This window comes from Micrasema longulum, unplaced genomic scaffold (genome assembly GCF_059751315.1).
Source record: "Micrasema longulum isolate JH-2025_06_02 unplaced genomic scaffold, ASM5975131v1 h1tg000663l, whole genome shotgun sequence".
Taxonomy (NCBI): domain Eukaryota; kingdom Metazoa; phylum Arthropoda; class Insecta; order Trichoptera; family Brachycentridae; genus Micrasema; species Micrasema longulum.
Genome location: NW_028277859.1, coordinates 42,682 through 64,720, shown reverse-complemented (window position 1 = coordinate 64,720; position 22,039 = coordinate 42,682). Strand labels below are relative to the sequence as shown.

Below are 22,039 nucleotides of genomic sequence, written 5' to 3'. Positions count from 1 at the left end.
AGGATTGTATTTTCCAGATTTACGTATCTAAGAAGTGGGGCTTCACAAAATACGAGCGTGAGGTGTATGAGAAACTCCGCGATGACAACCGTCTCGCTCAAGATGGATGTAACGTAAAGTACCGTCCCGAGCATGGACCCCTTACTTACTGGAAAAAGTGGCAGAGTGAACTTGCCCAAGTGTAAACCATGTTAAACACCAATAAAATCCATTTGTAAATTTATTTTGTTTGACTTTTTCCTAATAATATTTCAAATTAAGTTAACATTTTGGGGCCAAATAAATCTTATGGGTTGGGGAACAACCACATAAGTCAAAATGCCTTATTTTCAGGAGGCAGGTTTTGTGTCTCAAACATTGCAGGAATCAAATCTAACATTGAAAGAATATCCTTTTTATAGCCATTTGCAACGGTAGGAAGTTATAGAAGGTTGCAGTTAATTATTTGGTCCCAGTTGGGCGACATTGTAATGGTCGGTTATCACAACCTTCATGATCAAATTTATAAGATATAGAAGAATAATGAAGATAACCAAATAAAGTACCTACAAACAACTTAATAGGAATTGGATTATTGCTTAATGATCAGGAATACATAGTCATGTGATAACTCTTCAATGTAACATCGTTTAAGGTATAAAAATAGAAAAGGTTCCTTGAGAAAACTTTTTTTTTTTAGCCGATCACTATCCGTCGACCAGCCTTACTTGGTAGTTGGGTGAGGGCGCTAGTATAAGATGGACAATGTTGTCAGGTGTAGAAATAATTGTTAATAGAATGTTTTTGTTTATTTAATTTTCCTAGCAAAAATATTTTATAAAAATAATATCACAGTAAACTTTTTTTTTAAAGTAGGAACTTCTTCACAGTATAAAATTCTAGAATTTTGTGAAATGGTACACGTGTCCATGCTATCAAGGATTTTTTTTTTTACGCCATTCCCTTTTTATTTTTAGGAGTCAAGGGTTTCATGAAGATTGTGTGCTTTGGCCTTGGATTTTAATGCCTAGAATAAAAACAATTAGCAGTATTTTTTTTATTAGGTACTTATTAATTAATAATACCTGCTAATATTTGTCTTTTACTTCAAATTTATATGACACCTGTATATAGAACATTCATATCACAATAATATTTTAAAGCTTTGCAAATTATTCTGTCTTTGTATACATACTTCATTTCCTCTACATTCATACATCTTTTCATGCACGCATGCCAGTGTGTCTGACTTAACTGCCATGTCTTTCTCGGTCTTCCTCGCTTTCTACATCCATCAATATTAACATTGTAAATCCTTTTAGCCGTTCTCTCGCCGTCCTTTCGTTCCACATTTCCAAACTACTACTTTATATTTTTTTAAATTCAGTCACTATTGTATTATTATTACAATATTATAGTATTTTATAAATAAATATTAATTGAATTACAAAAACAAGCATTGTACAAGTAAACAATGTACTGTTATCATATTTAAAAAGTACATTATACATATATACTAGATATATTATATACATTAAAAAAAGTCTAAAGTATTAAAAACTGACAAAACACAAAAATATTTAAAAAAAAATTAAACTTAACACAAAAATACTTTATTTTTTAAAAAGAATACAAAACTTATTCAAAAAAATATAAAAATACTTTCATGCACATCAAGCTGAACAATCCTTTTTTAAACATGAAATAAAAAAACAAACAAAAAATGGTAAAGGCAGATATAGATATTTTTCCGAAAAAAAACACTAACAAGGGTTAATTAAAATAACTATCCTGGCAGCACTTAGTTTAATAATCAAATAACAAACCTGTCATGGCGGCAGCTCGTCATTGAATTTTCAAAGGCGATTAATAGCCCTTTCTGCAACTTTTCTTTTTGCAATTTGAACACCACCATGCACTATTTTTGATGATCGTGGCATATTATTTAATGAGTAATAGAAAGTAAATATAGAAATCACAATGTTTCACCCCGAACGACTGCTTGCGACTAAGTTGCAAGGTGCGGGGTGCGGCGAGGTGGGGGGTGTGAGGGATTTTAGTTATAAAATTAGTCGACTGCCTTGTAGGGCTGGTCGACCTCTAATCAATTTATTTTGTGTGATAAATTACACTGATAATACTATCCGTAATAATGTTATTTGACTTCCGTGTTTTGGAACACGTGTGAACATAGGTGCATACCAGTGCGAATGGTGATTTCATTTACAGGTAAGCTATAAAAAAATAAATATTTGTATATACATAAGAGGTACATAATATAACGTAAGTAATATATTACTAGTACATTATACTATAAATTGATATTTTTCTGTGGTTCTGTGTGTGATGCAACAACTCTCATCCATGAAATCAACTCGAATGATGTAACTTCGTGATATATTATATTAAATAGATATATTATCCATTACTTTAATATATAATTCATTAAAAAATAAATAAAAAATTCCAATATGAATTCAGTTGATATTAGGTATTCAATTGAAATGTCAACTGGCCGCATTGTTCTAGTAATTAATAGTTCTAAAAACGGACGCGTGGAGCGCTATATGTCCTGCAATATGACAATTATGGTCTTATGTCAAAAGTACCATCTCAAAAAATAATGTTTGAAATGCTGTTCTCCAAATTGAGAATCTTCAAATAATTTGTGTAATCTGCAAGTTTAATCTAGGTTTTTTTCAAACCCGCACTGGGGTTAATTCATTCAAAATATAGTATACTTATGTGTATGAAAAATAAGCTGAAATAATTGGCCAGTTATTTTTTTGACTCACCGCAGGCGCTGGGCGCGCTTTATTAAAATTTACATTTATTTATTTGTTTTTCTGTAAATAAAGTTACAATAAAACATTATTATGGTTAGTCAAATATAATGGTAAGCTGTAAGTCAAATAATCGCTTCTATACACGGTTCGCCCCTGGTGCATACTACAAGATGAGCAAATAAAAAAAATTGAATAAGTTGACTTATGTGATTGTTCCCCTGCCCATAGAAGTATAAACACAAATATTCAAAATTTTGACATGAGTTTTGACAGAAAATAAGTATCGTATGAAACAGAAGTGAGCTATCATATTATGCATTATATGAAAATATTAATTTAGTGGATACGAAGTGCAGTCGGGATAGTTTTACCATGTTCTAGGAGGAACAACAACAACAAACCATCACGCCGTTTCCCCGTAGGGGTAGGCAGAGAGGATAGAACGCCATAACACTCTATCTTGGCATACAGACCTCGCTTCCTCTACATTAAAAATGGGTTAAATAAGTAAAAATAAGATAAAGAAACACTGGCTTTTTTTAATATTGTAAATAATGAACACAATATTGTGGTGCCTCCGTCATAGACAATCCTCAAGGACCTACCGAGGAGCGAAACCACACAAGCGAACGCAGCTCGTCAAGTTACCAGCTTGCGGTTCGATACCCAGCCGGAAGTAGAGGGAGACAAGAACAAAGGCTATAAAAAGCGCGAAGTTCAAGGCCCGTTCTTCTCTCCTTGTCCGAAATTCAACTGCAGTGCTTCCTCACATAAAATTAGTCTTCTATAAAACACGTGTTAGATGTAAATTTGAATTAAGTTAGATTTTATTGAATGTGTAATCAAACATCTTTGTATTACACGCCATTTTCTTATAAAATAAATAGTGTTATCCATGTAAGTAAGCCGTTCTTATTTCTTGTGCGATAAAATATATATGAATCCTTTTTGAAGGTGGCGCCTTCTGAAAAGAACGTAGTAGGGTGTTGAGCGAGAGGTCATAAGGTACGGACGGGACCGATTGCAGGCTCCAACAGGGACGCGAGGCCCCGAGCGGATGGATGCAGGTAAAAAGGAAGATAGCCTAATCCTACCTCACGCACACGCCTGTGAGTATAAAAGTTACACACAGCGTGTACAGAGAGACCCCAACAGGTAAGCAAAACGCCACACACGCCCACAATATTGATAAATAATACACAAGTTCAAGTTACTACAAAACTAAGTAATTAAATATACTTCTAATAAAAACAACGGGAAAGTGCTGAATATAATTATATAAAAAAAAAATTGTACTCTGCTTTTTATCAGAGAATTATTTTTTTTCACAAAAGAATTTGCTGATGTTAGGCTTGTTATTTTCTTTCTTATCTTTTTTGACAACATGATCGTCTTTAGTGTTCAGTTTTCGTTTTCCTATGCTATCACTAAATTTATTTAAGAGCGGTTTGTTTATTTCTAAAGATAACTTTTTTGCTTCATGGTAATCCAGATGCTCGGAAAATTCAGATAATTTTATTTGTTTTCCACACTCGAAGCATTTTTCTTTTGGGCCTGAATCATCTTCGTCATTATTACTTAATTTGCCAAAGAATGCTGTAATGCTGTTATGTTTGTTTTCCACAGAAGTAATACTCGATTTCTTTTTGCATTGTTCTGGTTGAGCTGTAGCTAATTTCACCACTGGTTTTTGGATTGAACGTCTTTCTTGTTGTCTTATGGACAAAGCCACATGGTAATCACTGTGTGTGCTATATTCCAATACTGGTATACTTTTATTACATTCTGGACATGCAATGTTATCATCTATCTGGCTGTTTTCGTCAGTTGGTTCTTCTATTTTATCATCAAAATTAGAAAAGTTTCTCGGAACTGACGGCCTTTCGGAAATATTTAAGTTAATTTCATCACAGCTGACTAGTTGTTTACTTCTATTTATTTCTAAATCTATAGTGCATTCAGAATCATTGGAATTACAGGAATCATCGAGAATGGAGGTAGAGTTTATATTTAGCCTGGGGCTAATAGGGTTGTCTTTAATATTTGTGATTGGAATTTCAGAATTCGAGACAATTTCATCTGAAATAGCTTTAGAATCTGATGCAGAATGCCTTTTTTTATCAGTACTTTTAAAAAAATTAATAAAAAAAGATTCTTGTGTTATCAATTTTGTTTCACACACTGGAACGTCTATATTTGTACTATGCGGTAATTCTTCCTTGGAGGATAGGGGTAGCGCAGAATTATTTTGATTACTTCCTTCTACTGTAACACTGCCTGAATTCTCATTCTCCATTCCATGAGATGGTAATGTTTGTCCAAAAAAATGAACAATACTTTTTCCTTTATTTGAATGAGTTATTTCTTCAAATTTGCCAACACTTATTCCTAGGTACTTAACAGGATGTGAGAGAAGAATTTTTTCAGTATCTGAAATAACAATTATAAATTACATTTATTATATATGTAAAAAACAGGTACATAATACATAATGTACAAGAAGATTTGATTTTGAGGTGATTATAAATCTGATCATTTTACCTTCAATTCCTTGGCATTCAGCGGGAGAAAATGGCTTTGAATCTTTCTTGATCAGCAATAACGAATGTTCAGCAAGAGCTTTTCCACAGAGATCATTTCCTCTTTTTACATTAATGGAACGAGAACAGGAAACATCTTTACCATTTGCAAGTTGCTTTGTAAAACTCACAACAATCTGTGTTGGATTTCTGTTATTTTCTACTAAATCCTCTTTTAGACGATCTTCAATTTCATCACCAAGTTCATTAAGCCAATGAACTAATGAAGCCAGATTTAAAATTGCATTTTTTCCAGCAAATTTTTTGCAGCATCCAATAGTCTTTGAAGTAAATCTAGGTGTGACTGGCTCGTTATCAATTCCTTTTGCTATATTGTAAAGCCAGGTACTGAAATTGTAGAATTCAATAAATTATATTTTCTCTCCCGTTTTTTAAAGAGTGAATAATTAGAGCTTAATTTAAAAAAAACACAAATAAAACAATATAATATAGTATGTCTTACCCATTTTTATCATCAAAACATTTTTGAAGATCTTTTTCAGAAAACTGAAGAAGTTCTTTCATTTTAGTAATTTTTAAAACTTCGCACACTGACTGTCCAAACTTTCCTCCGAGACTTTTTATTTTATTTATTGGTAACAATCTGTAAAAATAATTGTTTTACATACATATAAATATTCAAACCGGGTAGTGGTCCGATGGTAGTATTGTGGACTCGAGGACCAAAGGTCCCAGGTTCAAATCCCTCTCTACCACAACTCGATTTCCATTTTTCCTGCAAAAATCTATCCGCCAAGTATTGTCTTATCATACCGAGTGGGGGATCACAGGCTTATACTTATAAAGCGTTAATTAGAGATGACTTCATGGCTCCGATGACTAGTCTCAGACTTTGGGATTGGATCCGGTCAAGTTTTTGGAGATTCTTTTTTTAACATGGTTCAAAAGGAACGAGGCATAATCGAGATGGCTCCGGATATACGCAGTATAAAAAAGTCTGTATAAAAGGGTGGCTCCCCCACCATACTCGCGAGACTGCTCTTAACGTATTCAATCCGGCTCGACACTTGTTGACTATATGATTTATGTACGAGTTCCATGTAAGATCAGTGTCCAGAATTACTCCCAAGAACTTAATCTGGGTCGTAAAAGGTACTATCTCATCTCCATGTTGAATTTTTATGGTTGGGATTTTTCGCTGTCTACAGAAGGTTATGGCATTACTTTTACCAGCTGATAGATCTAAGCCATGTTCCACTAACCAATTCCTGATGTTTCTCATACCTAAATTTAGAATATTTTCTAGATTGTTTGGATCCTTTTCATATGCATACATGAAGAAGTCATCCGCGTACTGAAGTAAACTTGTCTCCGAGGGAACAATTCCGCTGATGTCATGCGTATAGATGCTGAAGAGAATCGGGCTCAGGACAGAACCCTGAGGTAGTCCCTTGCTTAACTCTCTCTCCACCACAGCATGACCTCGAACACTGATTTCTACCTTTCTGGAGAGAATCAAATTTGCTATAAAGGAGTGAGCTTTCGCGGGATTCCAATTCGCAACATTTTAGCTTCTAGAATATGGATAATAACATTGTCATATGCACCACGTATATCCAGATAGACACCTATTAAGAATTCTTTCTTGGTAAGAGCGGCTCTGATATCGGATGTCAGAACTGACATGCTTTCAATAGTACTCTTTCTTTTCCTGAATCCCAATTGAGACTCGGGGAGAGTTTTCGAGCTCTCCACAAACCAGTCCAAGCGTTGTCTCACCATATGTTCCGCCACTTTCAGCAGTGTGGAGGAGAGGGCTATGGGGCGGTAGGAAGACCCAAAATTTGGGTCTTTGTTGGGTTTAAGGATAGGAATAATGGAATGGGTTTTCCATGAAGGGGGGATGTTTCCTGATTCAAAGATCATATTAATCAATGATAGGATGTAGGAGAGGGTAGGATCACTGTTATGTTAGATAAAACTATACAGTATACCGTCAATCCCTGGAGCTGAGTCTGTGAGCCGGGTCAGAATAGTCTTCAGTTCATCTAAACTGAAGCTATGATCCAACCAGCTTCTATTTGTAAACTGGTACCAATAGGGAGACTCATACCAGTTATTTGCGGTCTGCGGGGCTACCTTGTTGGCGAACTCCTCAACCCACCCTAGGGACTCTCACTGGTGGAGTGGAAGAACCTCTAAATTGACGTATCATGCTCCAAACAGTCGATATAGGCATGTCTCGTGACAAAGAGCAACAGAAGTTTTTCCACCCCTTTCGTTTCTTGTCTCAAGAGACGTTTTGTTTTAGCTTCAACATGTTTAAAACTCAACAGGTTTTCCAGGCTCATGTTTAAGGAGTAAGCTTTAACTTGCCCTTTCCTTTTCAAAACTGCCTCCGTACATTCGCTATCCCACCATGGAGCAGGAGGGGGTTTCCTTCTATTGCCTTTTTCCTTTACAGGGACATGTTTGCTGCTTCGACGATGAATGATGATAATGCTTCATAGCATTTCATTACATTCTCTTTCGTCGGAGTGGGCAGCTCGTTCACGTTGAGTTCAATGACGTAAGAGAAGTATCTCCATTAAGCTCTTTCTGTAATGTATCTCGGTCTTTGTCTTCCCCCAGGGGATAGGCCACTTTGGCAATATCTATGGCTGGATATGAGGTCGACAGTAATGATTACTACCAATAGTGTCTTTCTTAATTGACCATTGCAGTGATGGTGCCATTGCAGCGCTGGAGATTGTAAGATCCACTGCACTGGGTCGGTGGTTTGGGAGCTGAAGGCGGGTTGCGGAGCCATCATTAAGGATACACATATTCAGATTAACAATATCTCTTCCTAACCTGTCGCATGTCGGAGCACCCCACAGGGCATGGTGAGCATTAAAGTCTCCAAGGGTAAGGAACAGAGGGGTCAATTTTTGGAACACAGATAAAAGTTTCAACTTTTAGAGTTTGTTGGTAGGGGAGATATATATGGAAAAGATAGTCAAGTCATCAACCTTTGCAGCTGTCACTTGGAAGGGACAACTATCAGGCTTGACATTGATAGGGATAAAGGGAAGGGAGTTTTTGATGAGGAGGGCAGAGCCACCCTTCCCATCCTCACGATCATCTCGGAGCCAGTAGAATTCCCGGAATCTAATAGTAGATCCCGCGACCATCCACGTCTCCGAAATGGCCGCAATTAGGATAGATTCTTCTTGCATCATATGACGGAGATGGTAAGAGGTCTTCTTTTTTGTTTAAGATGCTATAGCTGTTCCACTGAAGAATTCTCATCTGAAGAGCCATGGTGGTGGTTAAGTAGGGAGGTTATATGTGACGCTAAAAAACAAACGTGGCCATCTCCACCGTTCATCAAACTGAGTAAATCAACTTTTTTTCTTTGAGCGATTAGTTGGACAGAGTCAATTTTAATACCGCTTCATAAAAAAGGATCAACCCGTAAATGTGAGAATTATCGAACAATCTCCCTTATGTCGCATGCCAGTAAAATTCTTTTTTTCATTATAAATGTTTAGAGAATTATATTAATTGTCAAATTCCCTGCGAGCAAGCAGGTTTTGTGGCAGGGAGGGGTACACGGGAGCAGATCCTAAACATTCGTCAGCTGATTGAGAAGTGTCGTGAGTTCAATGAGCCAATGTTACTGTGTTTTATTGACTACACAAAGGCCTTTGACTGTGTATGTTGGCAACGTATGTTTGAGATCATGCTAGAGATGGGTGTGCTACAGCATCTCACATTACTGGTGAAAAATTTATACATGGATGGGTCAGCAAGAGTAAGGATGGAGAATGCACTGTCAGCTCCATTTAAGCAGAAAGAGGTGTGCGTCAAGGTTGCATCTTGTCGCCGAAACTCTTCAACCTTTACGGTGAATATATCATGAGAAGAGCGCTGGATGGGTGGAATGGTGGTGTCAAAGTGGGAGGTCAACAAATATCAAATTTGAGATATGCAGACGACACGACACTGATTGCCAAAGATGAAACCGAGCTAGCAGAAGCCTTCAGACGGATAGAGTTGGAGAGTGAGGCTCTGGGTCTTAAAATAAATAAAAGTAAGACAAAGTTAATGATTGTAGACAGAGCTGGCAGTCTCCTAAGGACAAGACAGATGCAAGACCTTGAACTGATAGATGACTTTGTGTACCTCGGCTCGCTTATCTCCAACAACGGCAGTTGCAGACCTGAGATTGGTCGCAGAATCCAAATGGCCAAAGAAGCAATGAACCGTTTGGAGAAGATTTGGCGAGATCGAGGTATATCAATAAACACAAAAAAGCGGTTGATGGAAGCCCTGGTATTCTCCGTTTTCCTATATGGGGCTGAAACGTGGACAATGCGTGCCTACGAGAGGAAGAGGATAGATGCATTCGAGATGTGGTGTTGGAGAAGGCTGATGCGAGTGCCTTGGATAGCCAGAAGGACGAATGCATCGATACTGGAAGAGCTCCATATTACAACTCGTCTATCAGTGGTGTGTTTGAGAAGGATACCGTCTTTCTTTGGACATATTGCTAGACGTGAGCCAGACAATCTAGAAAAGGCAATAATGTCTGGCCGAGTTGAAGGTAGGAGAAGCCGGGGTAGAATCCCATATAGATGGGCTGACCAAATAAAGGTGGCTATGGGGCTAAAATTTGATGAGTCAGTACGTCGGGCTGAGGACAGACTGGAGTGGAACAGACTAATTAGAAGTGTTCATGGTGATTACGATCCTCAGCATTGAGGGACCGCCTTGGAAGAAGAAGATGATGCTGGGACTGTGCTAGGAAAAGCGCTCCCATTAGAACCCGATGGAAATTGTCCATTCGGGAAATACAAAAGTGAAGGATCATGATGAGAAACATTGGGTTTGAAAGGTAGCGTCTTTGACCTCGGCTTCCTCTCTACTGTTTTTTTGTAGGATATTGGCGGCAGTGGCGAATGGTGATTTTATTTACAGGTAAGCTATGAAAAAAACATGTATTTGTACCTACATAGGAGTTACATTATATAATGTAAGTAATATATACTATAAATTGATATTTTTCTGTGGTTCTGTGTGATACAACAACTCTCATCCATGAAATCGACTCAAACGATGTAACTTTGCGATATATTATATTATATAGATAGACAGTAAAACTTCGTTTTTTAAGTTCCTCGATTTTACATTTTCCTGCTTTTTACACCGAAATGCTCAGGACCCATTTTTCTTCATACAAATATTCCCCCCGATTAAGGTTTTTTACATTTTTCATAACCCCGGTTTCAGGCTTACAAAAATTCGGAATTCATTTTATGTGTCAAAATAGCCTGAATTATGTCGTAATAATGATGCCGCAGCCCGCGCGCCACCGCGTGTGCCACGCGAATGAAGAATAAAAACAGGTAAACCACTAATAAAAGATAAATTATTGTCTTAACCTAAATTCAAAGCAGGTCTGCACCTGTAATTGACCTTTTTGTTCAAGTGTCTTTCTTTAGGGTTAGTCTTAGTTTTCAACAAGAACAAACCATCACGCCGTTTCTCCGTAAGGGTAGGTAGAGAGGATAGAACGCCACAACACTATCTTTGCATACAGATCTCGCTTCCTCTACATTCATACATCTTCTCATGCAAGCGCGCCGATTATTCCGACTTTTGACATGTATTATTAATAATTTTTAACTACTCTGTCTGTAAAAATGACACAACAAATATGAACTCACTCAAGTGACCAGGTGAGGACTTAAGAGATATAAATATGGTACTTACTCAAATACTGCGGAAACGGCATCTAGAGGTAAAAGGGTTTGCTTATTGGGCTTATTCATTCCACATACTAATTTAGCCATTATTTTGTTGTGGGCAATCCCCGCTGAACATCGGTAACCTTGAAAGAAATTCTTACTGTAAGTACACACTTCCTGACACCGAGAAATAAAGTTAAACAAAAATATTAAAACAAATTGAATTCTGTAATTACCTGTTGCTTCGTAAACTGCTGCCCGTATTTCACTCACTATAATGGCGCCAGTCAAAAGTTGTAAGGCGTGTTTCTGATCAAAATTAAAAAGATCATGATCAGATGAAGAATCTTTATATACATTGGATATAAAATCTTCAATACTTGAAAAACCAAGGACGTATGTGTTAGGAAGATTATTCGCTATTATACTGTGTGGGTGACGGTTTGAGGATATTCTTTCGTTCACCTGAAAAAAGACTGCTTATTTTTATTTGATTTAGAAATGAAATATTTACATTTGTGATCAAGTCTTAATCATTGCATACAGGGCTATTTTCAAAGTCTCAAACAATAATTGTTCGAAAATAGAAATCAAGTCGTAGTGGAAATCTAATCTGAATAAATACGAAGCACCACGGACATATAATAAATAGACCAGGTTATTCTTAAGCTGGCCATACATGTAATATTTTACCTGACAGGTTTAACTTTTCAGGTACATTTGAACTGAAGCTCAGTTTTGACAATACAAGTAACAGCTTACCTGCGACAATATTTAGTCAACCACGGCATCGGTATAGCGCGACCATGACTATGCGGTAGCGCTAGTGGCTAATATTGTTACTAATTATTTTGTAGTGTGTTCTCTTTCGTAGAGTGGATATATCTTTTTCAGTTTTGTAATAAGCTTATTTTGACGAGCCAAAGACAAAGCTCTGACTTATACAGTTGGATAAATTCTTCTAAAATTGCTGTGCGCTTTAAAAATGCCATATTTTCAACCACGCAACATGATCTTCCCTTTCGACGTTGGACTGCGACCTGCGCAGGCGAATAACACACACCTTCAGGTTTGCCTGGAGGTGTGTGCTATATAATTGTTCACCCCCCTACTCACCGGATCTAGCCCCCTGTGATTTCTTTTTGTTCCCTAGACTCAAAAGGGGCATGAGAGGAAAGCGTTTTGCCACTGTGGAGGAGGTAAAACAAAAATTGCTGGAAGGCCTAAAGAACATCCCGATAAGTTAATTAAAAAAATGATTTGGACAATGAAAGGATCGTTTGCAGAGATGCATTGTGGTCAAGGGAGAATACTTTGAAGGTGATCAAAATTTAGTGTAAAAATATTTAAAAATGAAGAAGTTATGACGAAATTCCCATTTTTTTGGGTCACCCCTCGTATATATATTTCTTTAGTTCATATTTATTTGTGTAATTTGTTACCATAGACACAATACTAGTTGGCAGCTGTCAAAATCTTAAAAAATGTACTTCAAAAAGTAGTAATTATCTACTTATTTCATACATTGGATTGTATTTACGAATGAAGCAATATATCTAGCATTTTTTCATAGTTAAAGAATTAAGGCACAGAAGGACCTACAAATTGAAATGCCAGTTTCTTTGCGCTAGTAATGTGTCTATTTAAATATATGTCATTGTTAAGAACATGATTATTTTATCATATTGAATAGACAAATATTTAAACATTTACATGTTGACTAATCATTTCTTTTTTGTACATAAAAAAGACAATCTAGCCTATGTTTTCTATTAGTAATGATAAAGATGCGATAAAGAAACATAACATAAATGAAATAATACATTTTCGAAGGTCTACTTACAACTTGTGTTATATCAAGGTATGCTTCATCAATTGATGCTCTTTCCAGTAATGGAGTAAACCGCTGCAATACACGTGCAACATCTTTTCCTGCATCTCGGTATCTACAATAATATAAGGGAAATTTTATAAAAAGTCGAAAAAAAAAAGTTGTGCACTGCAATGTTTCTAAAAACATTAAATTAAATAATATTGAGATAAAAGAAGCGAATTCTCACTTGGATATATCTGCTTTTCCTCTGACGCAGGGAACCTTAGGAAGAGCAATATCTGGGCATATTTCTTTAGCTTCATCTCCTCTCATAAACCTAGTGACTCCTTTCGCCCGAGCCAAATAATTGACAGCTATTATTCTAAAAAGAATAAGACAAAACAGCTAAATAAGAGGTAAACTAAGAATGGAAAAAAAACATAAGATTACTATGATTTTAATTACCCTCCGCCTTTCCATTCATTATATTGGACAACAGCGATAGGTTTGTCTTTTAAATCAGGATTAATTTTTTCTTCAACTTGGCAGTAAAAGCAATCCATGTCGATCAAAGTAACGACCCGGTTGTCTCCCATGGTTGTACTTAATTTAAATGAAAATATATATCTCACTAAATTCGGATATTTTATTGAAATATATATACAACTGTTGACATTTCACGCCCTTATTAAGTTTAGTATTAAAAATATAAAAACAATGAAATTTGACAGCACACAGAACTGACAAAGTCTATCAACAAAAATAACGTCAACATTGTCAAACATATGACGCATATGACATTGCATTTTTGTAAGGTTGCTCTTTAAAAATGTTTAATTCCCACTATTGGTTCCTACCTTCGCGAAATATTTGCCTTAATCAATCTTGAATCTACGTATTTAAAAGAAATTAAAAAAACATATGAACGAAAAGGTTTAATTCTAAAATATGAGAATTTTATTTCAACGATAACGTACTATTTTATTGTGTATGTAGATAAAATTTGACCGTCTGGCAGCACCAATGAAAATAAATGGTAAACGGTAGTGGTAGGAGCGAGCGAATGTCAAACAAATTTATTTTAAATTTAAGAAAATTGTGAAAATGGCTGATTGTGAAAAAGAGGAAGCTATGAATTTGGTAAATATATTATTCTTCTGTGATTTAAATATATGTTTCCTACTATATATTGCAAATTAAAATAACTAGTTTTAATATTCACTTCAGTGCAATGTCTTACATATCAGTAATTTTTTAAAAGATTGTTTTTTTTTCGTTTTGAGCATTGCTCTTGAAAAATTGAATTTTCATATTAACGTTTCCGTTTGATTTTCTATGTGAACGGAATAGTATAAGTAATTGCTGTCTTGAACAAATGACCTTCTAGTAAGTGTTAGTAAAACTACTTAAGTAGGTACATAACTGTGGTTTTGCATATTTTCTTAGATTATCATCTATATTATCTAATGTAGTAACAACCATGAAATTTAGGTACATGTGTTTTTTTCTTTATCTCCCTCACAGAAATGAAATACTATTGACTCCTGTTGAGTTCAAATAGTGTTTTAGTGATTAAGTACCCTCTGATTACCAATACATCATTATGACTATTTATTTTTTATAATAGGCAATCCATCCTCAAAAGGATGATTTATGCCGTATTATGGATAGTTCCGAATTATTAATTGAGGAAACAGAAGGCGCCTTGGCGTAGCAGTTAGATTGCCAACTGTGAAACTAGAGTCGTTTCGATTCCTGCCAGTTGCAAGAGAAAAATCCCAGAAATATTTTTTTCTCGATTGGTCTGGGTGTTGAGTATTTTTCACAATGTCCTTTATATAGGTTATGAAAGGCACTAAGTAATAAAAATTAACTCCACTGGAAGCTCCAAGGAACTCCGATGTTTTAAATAAATTAGTATTAACAATTTTTTTGTCATTTTAAACATAATTATTGTGATCGGCCGTGGAAGGTATCATTATATTATCTTTATGCTTTAGACTTTCTCGGCGGCCTTATTCTGTAACTAATTTGTTTCGTAAATTCATTTGTATCGTATCAGAGGGAACGAGAGCGAAATACAATTTTGATTGTATTAGAGTGAGATGGATATATGACAAACAAATGAACTCAAGAAACGAAATTGTGACAGAATAAGCCTCCTGGTGTCAATATCATATGTAACTTTACATTCATATCCTATTGAAAAATATCAGATTCAGAACAATTTAAATATATAAGGATAAACAAATATGAAACATTTAAGTTTGTAAGTGAAAATTCTTGATGGAAGTTCATTGCAATTTATTATATAAATAAAACACGAGTGATACTTTAATCCACAAATTTGGAATATCCACTGACCGGTTTCATCGCTTTCGCGACATCTTCGAGACTGTTTCGAAGATGTCGTGAAAGCGATGAAACCGGTCACTGGATATTCCAAATTTGTGGATTAAAGTATCACTCGTGTTTTATTTATATAAAAAACAAATATGAAATTTTGTGGTTCTTAAGTAAAATTACATTTTTTATTTGCTATTTAAACTTTTAATTTGCTAAATTAACTGTGTGCGTTAACCGTTTTCAGAAACAATCAGAAGCTCACCGGAATACTTTAATATTAAAATAATAATGTTTTTATGTGAATCAATTTCCAATATTTGAAAATATATTTTTTTATTACGTGATGTTTTTACTACTTTCTTATTGAATTTTAATCAGAAGTACTGGTATTTTTCAGCAAATGGAGTTTGAGTGGGTTCTTCATGAAGAAGTTCATGCTATTTTGCACCAGTTACATTCCATACTAGTGGTAAGTTCTTTCATAAAATAATACTGGTATATTAATAAATGCGTTTGTAGTGTCTAGAGTCGATTATTGTAATGGTATCTACGCAGGTGTACCAATGAATAAAATGATTTGCCTACAGTCTGTATTGAATGCCGCAGCGAGACTTATTTTTGGAATCTCTAAGTTCAGTCATATCACTCCACTACTTCGGGAATAACACTGGCTACATTTCCCACAGAGGGTGGAATACAAACTCTGTTGACTTATGTATAAGTCACTGCACAACTCTGCTCCAGAATATTTAAGAGAACTCTGCATTCCAGATGAACTAGTTGACAGACGTCTTACGCTTAGATCAGCTACATCTACGTCGAAAGGAAAATTTATTATACCTCTATGCAAACAGCGCACTAAATTCAGCGAACGCGCATTTGAGGTCGCAGGCCGTACGGCATGGAATGCTCTCCCAGCAGAGGTCTGAAACTGTGAGAGTGAAGTGATTTTTCGGAAGAAACTTAAAACCCACTTGTTGTCTAAATCATTTGAATAAATCCTTAGCATGTGGTGACAAAGTACATTGTTTTTCTTAAATTAAAAAAAAATATATTAAATTGGTATTTTTATATAATCACTTTGTAAAGCGCCCTTGAGGTATTATATTACAAAAATTGCGCTTTATAAGTTATCCATAATAATAATAATTATAATACTGGTATATTCGGGCAAGTGGGGTCCTATAGAGATTATGAAAAATAATTTAAATACTCGAGGTTTTATTTAAAAATATGCTTTGTGCACGCCCCATACCTTTCACATATATTCAAATATATGTAAAAGGTAGGTACTCTACACATATTTATTATTGGTGGATTGTTCAAGTGTTTCTATTATAAATAAGTGAAGCTTATTGTGTGTTATTATTATTACGATTATTATTAACAATAGCTTGAATGTAAATCTATTGAAGGATATATCCTTGAAAAAATGGTGATATATTACAAAATGGTTTGTCTATTTTTAAAACCTGCCACCTTTTAACCGGAGCATTTTTGGGAAATACTTTTTCTCCTTATAAATCCTTGAAATTAGCGCTTTACTGCGACAATTATAATCAATTAGCAGGTAGCGGTCTCCTGTCGCCGACTGTAACATGCTAAATTTAAACAATATGATTTATGATAAATATGGAAGGGATAATAGAATAGATTTAAAAGAAATGCAATGTTACTGGGTGTTTATGCCGTGTTTTCCCTAAAAAAAAATACATATACTAAGTTCTCATATATTTTTCTAAAATAAAATGAAGTGAAACATTTTGTTTTATAGAAAATAAACTGTTTTTAAAAAAAAAAAGTATATGTATTTTCAAATGATCGTATGTGGGGAAATCATAATAAAAATATGTGTATTATAACCATCCTGTAGGAATGAAAGTTCAGTCCAAAATACAATGAAATTCATTTCCCTTTTTTGATGATTTAATTCTTTTTAAGTATTTGGCTGTGCAATACGCTTTCATCCCTTGTTATTTGCGCATTTATTTACATTCACCAATAAATCAGACTTTATTCAATCTTGGAAACTAATAATTAGTAGACACTTTGTTGACATTGCGGCGGACCCAAAAGATGTACTTTTATGGGCAAATACTTGACTCTGATTGGCCGCTAAGGAGATGGCGTGATTTGGAATGATTCTGTGGTTGGAGATGGCGGAGTTAGGAATAAACTTAAACATTTGAAATGAATTTACAAGAGATTTAGCGTACATTGCTACTAAATAATTATTTCAGAGGGTTAGGGATTAGCATACCATAATATTTCTTTAAAGTTTGTAAATTATCTATTATGATGGAGATGGCGGGTATTGGAAGTATACGACTCATATTCATATTACAGGTGTAGTTAACAAATATAAGAGAGAAAAAAAAAACAAGATAGCTTCAAACAAAGACAAAACTTTAACAATATAACATTTAAAAAAATTATATTGTAAAATGCTATCCTCATTTCATAATACATAATTTTTTTAAATCATTCATTTTCAAGAGTTTAAAATTGAATTTATCTGTAAAAAAAAGTAATGCTAAATTGATTTGATTGCAATGGTTTGCTTTCGACATAAAGAAACTTATCTAAAACCAAGTGAGTGTTATTACTAGAGCCCTTACAGGGCACTGCAGGGCACAAGCAAGGCAAAAGTAAGGGATGAAAACTTGGGTAGCCAGGTATTTTTCTACTCGTAAGGTCGTCTATTCAAAAAGGTTGGAAAACATAGCTTTATATTGCGAAAGAAGCTGCATTCTTGGGGGCCCACTGGTTTAACCTGAGGATGTTTGAGCGCTCGCCCCCTACCTAGTAGCCTGATACTTTAAGGATCTGGGCTTGGAGGGGGAGATTTAGCATTATGAGAACACTCGCCCTTCACTCGGTAAGCAGGCTCTTTAAAGACCTGGACTTGGAGGGTGAGGACTAATTTACAGGGACCCGTCACAATAGCTACACGGGTCGCAGTGACATCAGGAGCTTATATAGCACTGACCCCTATTTTTAAGAATAAGAATAATGATTAATTGATTGATAAATGGCAACGATTTGAAAGCTTCCAAAATTAATTATGTTGAATAAGTTTTATATTTTTCATTTTAGGAATGTGCTCATCGTTTTCCTGTCCCCTTATACGGCAATGAAGGCCAGAAACAAGATAAATTCATTCTCAATTCTCCGCCAGAACAGTTAAAGTGCATGCTGACTCTTACAGGAGACAGTATCACAAGCGCAGTAACTATATATTTCCTAGAGTTATCCTGTTATAAATATAATTTCTAAAAATTGTGTATTTGGTATCTTTGTATTTTTTGCTGTTGAATTATTGGAAAAAAGAGAGAAAAACCCTGTTGTGTGTTTGCTATAATAATAATTTTATGTAAACTAGTAAGTTTAAGATCAAATCAATAAATAAACATTAGAGTATAGAAACTGCATGTATTCCTCGGAGTCTCTATATTAAAATTACATAAGTATAAAACTCTTTAATGTATTGAAACATTAGTAAATTGTAATAAAAGGATCCATCAGTAAGAAATACATATCGTCGATCGGTGTGCATTACCGCCAATTTACTAAATCAACTTTTTCCAGGAGACAGAAAAAACTGTAAAATTGTAAAGTCTTTGTAAATTATTGTGGTAGTTTCTTAGAAATCAATAAGTTGAAATTACAGAGTAGTTGAAATCATATTTCTTAAATTAATTTAAGTTATTAATGAATTAATATGTTATTTTTTAACATTTTAGGAAATAAATTTTAAAGTATTGCGACAAATGCATACTGTCTGCCGCACCAACATAAACCAGGACAGTCCATGGAAACTCCAACAGATACAAGATGCAGCTAATCATCTTCAGCAAGCTATTGGGCATATTGATAATGTCGATAAACATTACATCTTCAGGTAAACATGTGAAAACAGTTCACTTATGGTTTAATAACAAAAAAGAAGTAATGGAGGATTCAAAATAGCTATTAATAGAAAGATATCTAAGAATTATATTATAATAAAACCAGCATGGTGGGTCAGATCTCTTTTAAATGTCAAGCAGAGGTGTAGTCATTTTGCTTACAGTTACATTTATTGCTTTTATCAATTTAAAAAAAAATAAAAATCTTTACGTTCTTCTTATTTGTTATGATGTAATAACTTATATTTACATATAAGTTACTAATTAAAAATACTTTGTTCACTTCCGCTTATTGGTTCGACCAATTAGCGCTTTCACCCTCTAATGGGCATCTTCATACTGGTAACTTCTTATTTGTTGTTTATTTTTGTCATAGTAGTTGTGGTCATAGTTGTAGGCAGGAAGTACATTGTTAGAATATACCTCTGTCTCCAGCGAAAGACACCGGTTGTCATTGTCACTAAATCATTGTTTACTTAGAAACAAGAAAATTGTGATTCCAAGTTTTTCTTTGTCCTGGAGCGTGTTGCAGACTCACAGATCAAAGGTCCGAGTAAATAACTTCTTAAAAAAAAACCATTAGAAACATCTCTACATAAACATTATTATTATAGTTGTTTTTTAATATTGTTGGTTCAAGGAAAAACAATAAATGTATTCTTACAATATTGAATTCAGGTCCGCTGATGAAGTACTGCACATTGTGAGCTGTTTACTGGGAGCCCTACAGAGGGCTCGTTCTGCGCTTGTTTTGCCCAAGAAGAAAACAATCGATGAACTCATGAAGAGCCGGAACATGGTTAGTATGGCGGGTTTCTGAACTACTTTGAAAAACTAGTTTGTTAAACTGCGATACAGTGATCCCGGTCTAATGATGACAGATTTACTTTAAAGTCTAATTAACGCATTATTTTAAGTCTTATATCAGCGTAATTTTAAAGTAGAACATTGGGTGTCCATAATATTGAATATGTTACAACAGAGAGGAAAACATTTTGGGAAGGGAATATGGAAGTCAAGGCTTTTACAGGGCTTATGACCTGTTATTGGCTGGATTAAGTGGCCACTCAGAGTTGAGGAAATGTGGATGTTTAAACATAGGCAGAATGGTGAATGTAATAGTGTGTTGAGTTTATTTACATTTGTGTTTCAGAAATCTTTGTCTCCTAACTTGCCAGAAGATTTGGCAATTTCATTTTATATCCAGTCCCATAAGCTGGTATTTGCTGCTTACCAGTTGAGTTCTGTGCACGGCACAATGGGTTATGATTCATGCCAGGCGGATTGTGCGGTACCGTGGCTGAATGAAGTGTTATGGCTGCTCACAGCGGCTCTTCAGATGTGCCAGCAACTAAAAGACAAGGTCAGTACCGATAGCGATAAAACTGTATCTTGTATAATAAAGTTTTTACCGATCAAGAGGAAAGAAAATCTAAGACATCAATCACATCATACAAAGTAGCTCCTGTACTTGTCACTTTATTTCAATTTACTATAACCCACTACACTTTTTGTTTTAAAGGATTTGTAATCTGTTTAATGACGAACATTTAAAATGTCCATCTAACACATGATTATCAAATCGGGTTGTGGTCCTGTGGCTAGAGTCTCGGACTCACGGACCTTCGGTCCGTGGTTCGTATCCCACTCTACCCCAACTTGATTCCATTTTCTAATAGTGAGTTATTTACAACTTGTTGAAAATGGCCCTCAAAATTAAATATTTGGGTAAATCATAAGAACGCAAATATTTCTTTAAAAAAAAATAAAAAAATCTACTAGTGTAAACTATTGGCAGTTTTTCTTATCGATGTGCTCTAGCAACTTTTCAGATTTTTCTCCACCTTATTTATTGTTTCAGCATTTACTTTGTGAAAAGACATTTTGAATTTATTTAAAGTGTCATTATATGGTAAAAATTACAAATTGTTTTATTTCAAATAAATTTTCTCTACCTTATTCCAATAACAAATTTTGTACAAATTTATTTAAATTGGTGAGTGTTTTGTGGCATTCTTCTTTCCATATCAGAATATTATTGCAACATAAGTAGATGAATTACAAAATGTAGCTAATTACTGCTTTTTTATTTTTAATATGTACAAAGTGTTGACTCAGATCATTAAATTTTATTTTAGTGAGATTCAATCTCACAAATTAGATTCTTTATATTAATTGTTGCAAATCAGTTTAAGTTTGAAAACCTATAGAAAGAAACAGATTTTAGGAAGAGTTTTCCACTATTTGACATGGGGTTACACATACATCTTCATATATTTAGCTTCTTATGACTAATTTTATGTACTTGGAGGAAAGCATCTTTCTATAAGGGAAAATGTGTTTTTCAAAACATGCAATTTTGATTTTTGTCTTTGATATGCCAACTGTAAGCGTCATGCGATATTTTCTAATGACTAAATTATTGTTATACATTATATTTTTTTTAGTGATAAAAATGTGCTTTTTTTTAGATATGCGTTTTCTCCCAGTATAAGGACTTCACTGTCGGATCTCGGTCCGCTTCTGCCATATTCTACTAATCCTTATTTGTTGTGTGCTGCCTTGAGGTGGAATACCTTCTCCTTATCTTTCGGTCAATCATTAGAGGCCTGTTTGCCTTATGACTAATGTCTGTTGTTACTTTTTTGTAAGTTTATTGCAGAGTTCTTGTAAGGAATTTAAACATACACAATTTACTCAGCTGTTGTATGTTTCTTGTTATGAAGATGATACCTAAGATAGTATATGTACTGTTTTAATTTATTTAAATAATGTAAAAAAGTTGTGCATGCATAATGAGTTCTTCTAATCGTCTTTGCGCCGGTTATTTCTGAAAAGTATCATTTTAAAAATTGTTCAGAAGGGGAATAAAACAATGTATCTTTTTTGATGGTGAGTTTTGTGTACATTTTTTCATTGATAACAAAAAGGAAAA

General features: G+C 34.6%; 3 protein-coding genes across 3 annotated transcripts in view; 2 read left to right on the top strand and 1 right to left on the bottom strand.

Annotated features, from left to right (window-relative positions):
* The window catches only part of RpL10 (ribosomal protein L10), a 4,990-nt gene extending 4,769 nt beyond the window's left edge, over positions 1-221 (top strand). The window contains exon 5 of the mRNA XM_088229355.1: positions 18-221. Within this exon, the coding sequence (XP_088085481.1) occupies positions 18-185 (168 nt within the window). The 3' untranslated portion in view covers positions 186-221. The remainder of the gene's footprint in view (positions 1-17) is intronic.
* PolH (DNA polymerase eta) overlaps positions 1-13,652 on the bottom strand; it is a 22,200-nt gene extending 8,548 nt beyond the window's left edge. The window contains exons 1-5 of the mRNA XM_088229381.1: positions 13,316-13,652; positions 13,098-13,232; positions 12,881-12,983; positions 11,274-11,502; positions 11,063-11,180 (exon numbers count right to left, since the gene is read on the bottom strand). Coding sequence (XP_088085507.1) covers positions 11,063-11,180; positions 11,274-11,502; positions 12,881-12,983; positions 13,098-13,232; positions 13,316-13,446 — 716 coding nt within the window. The 5' untranslated portion in view covers positions 13,447-13,652. The remainder of the gene's footprint in view (positions 1-11,062; positions 11,181-11,273; positions 11,503-12,880; positions 12,984-13,097; positions 13,233-13,315) is intronic.
* On the top strand, positions 13,624-22,033 carry rogdi (rogdi atypical leucine zipper). Its single transcript, XM_088229354.1, has 7 exons — positions 13,624-13,990; positions 15,594-15,665; positions 18,293-18,424; positions 18,940-19,097; positions 19,783-19,903; positions 20,258-20,467; positions 21,576-22,033. The coding sequence occupies exons 1-7, from the start codon at positions 13,955-13,957 to the stop codon at positions 21,642-21,644; spliced, it is 798 nt and encodes a 265-aa protein (XP_088085480.1). The 5' UTR covers positions 13,624-13,954; the 3' UTR covers positions 21,645-22,033.
* Positions 22,034-22,039: the final 6 nt, after the last annotated feature.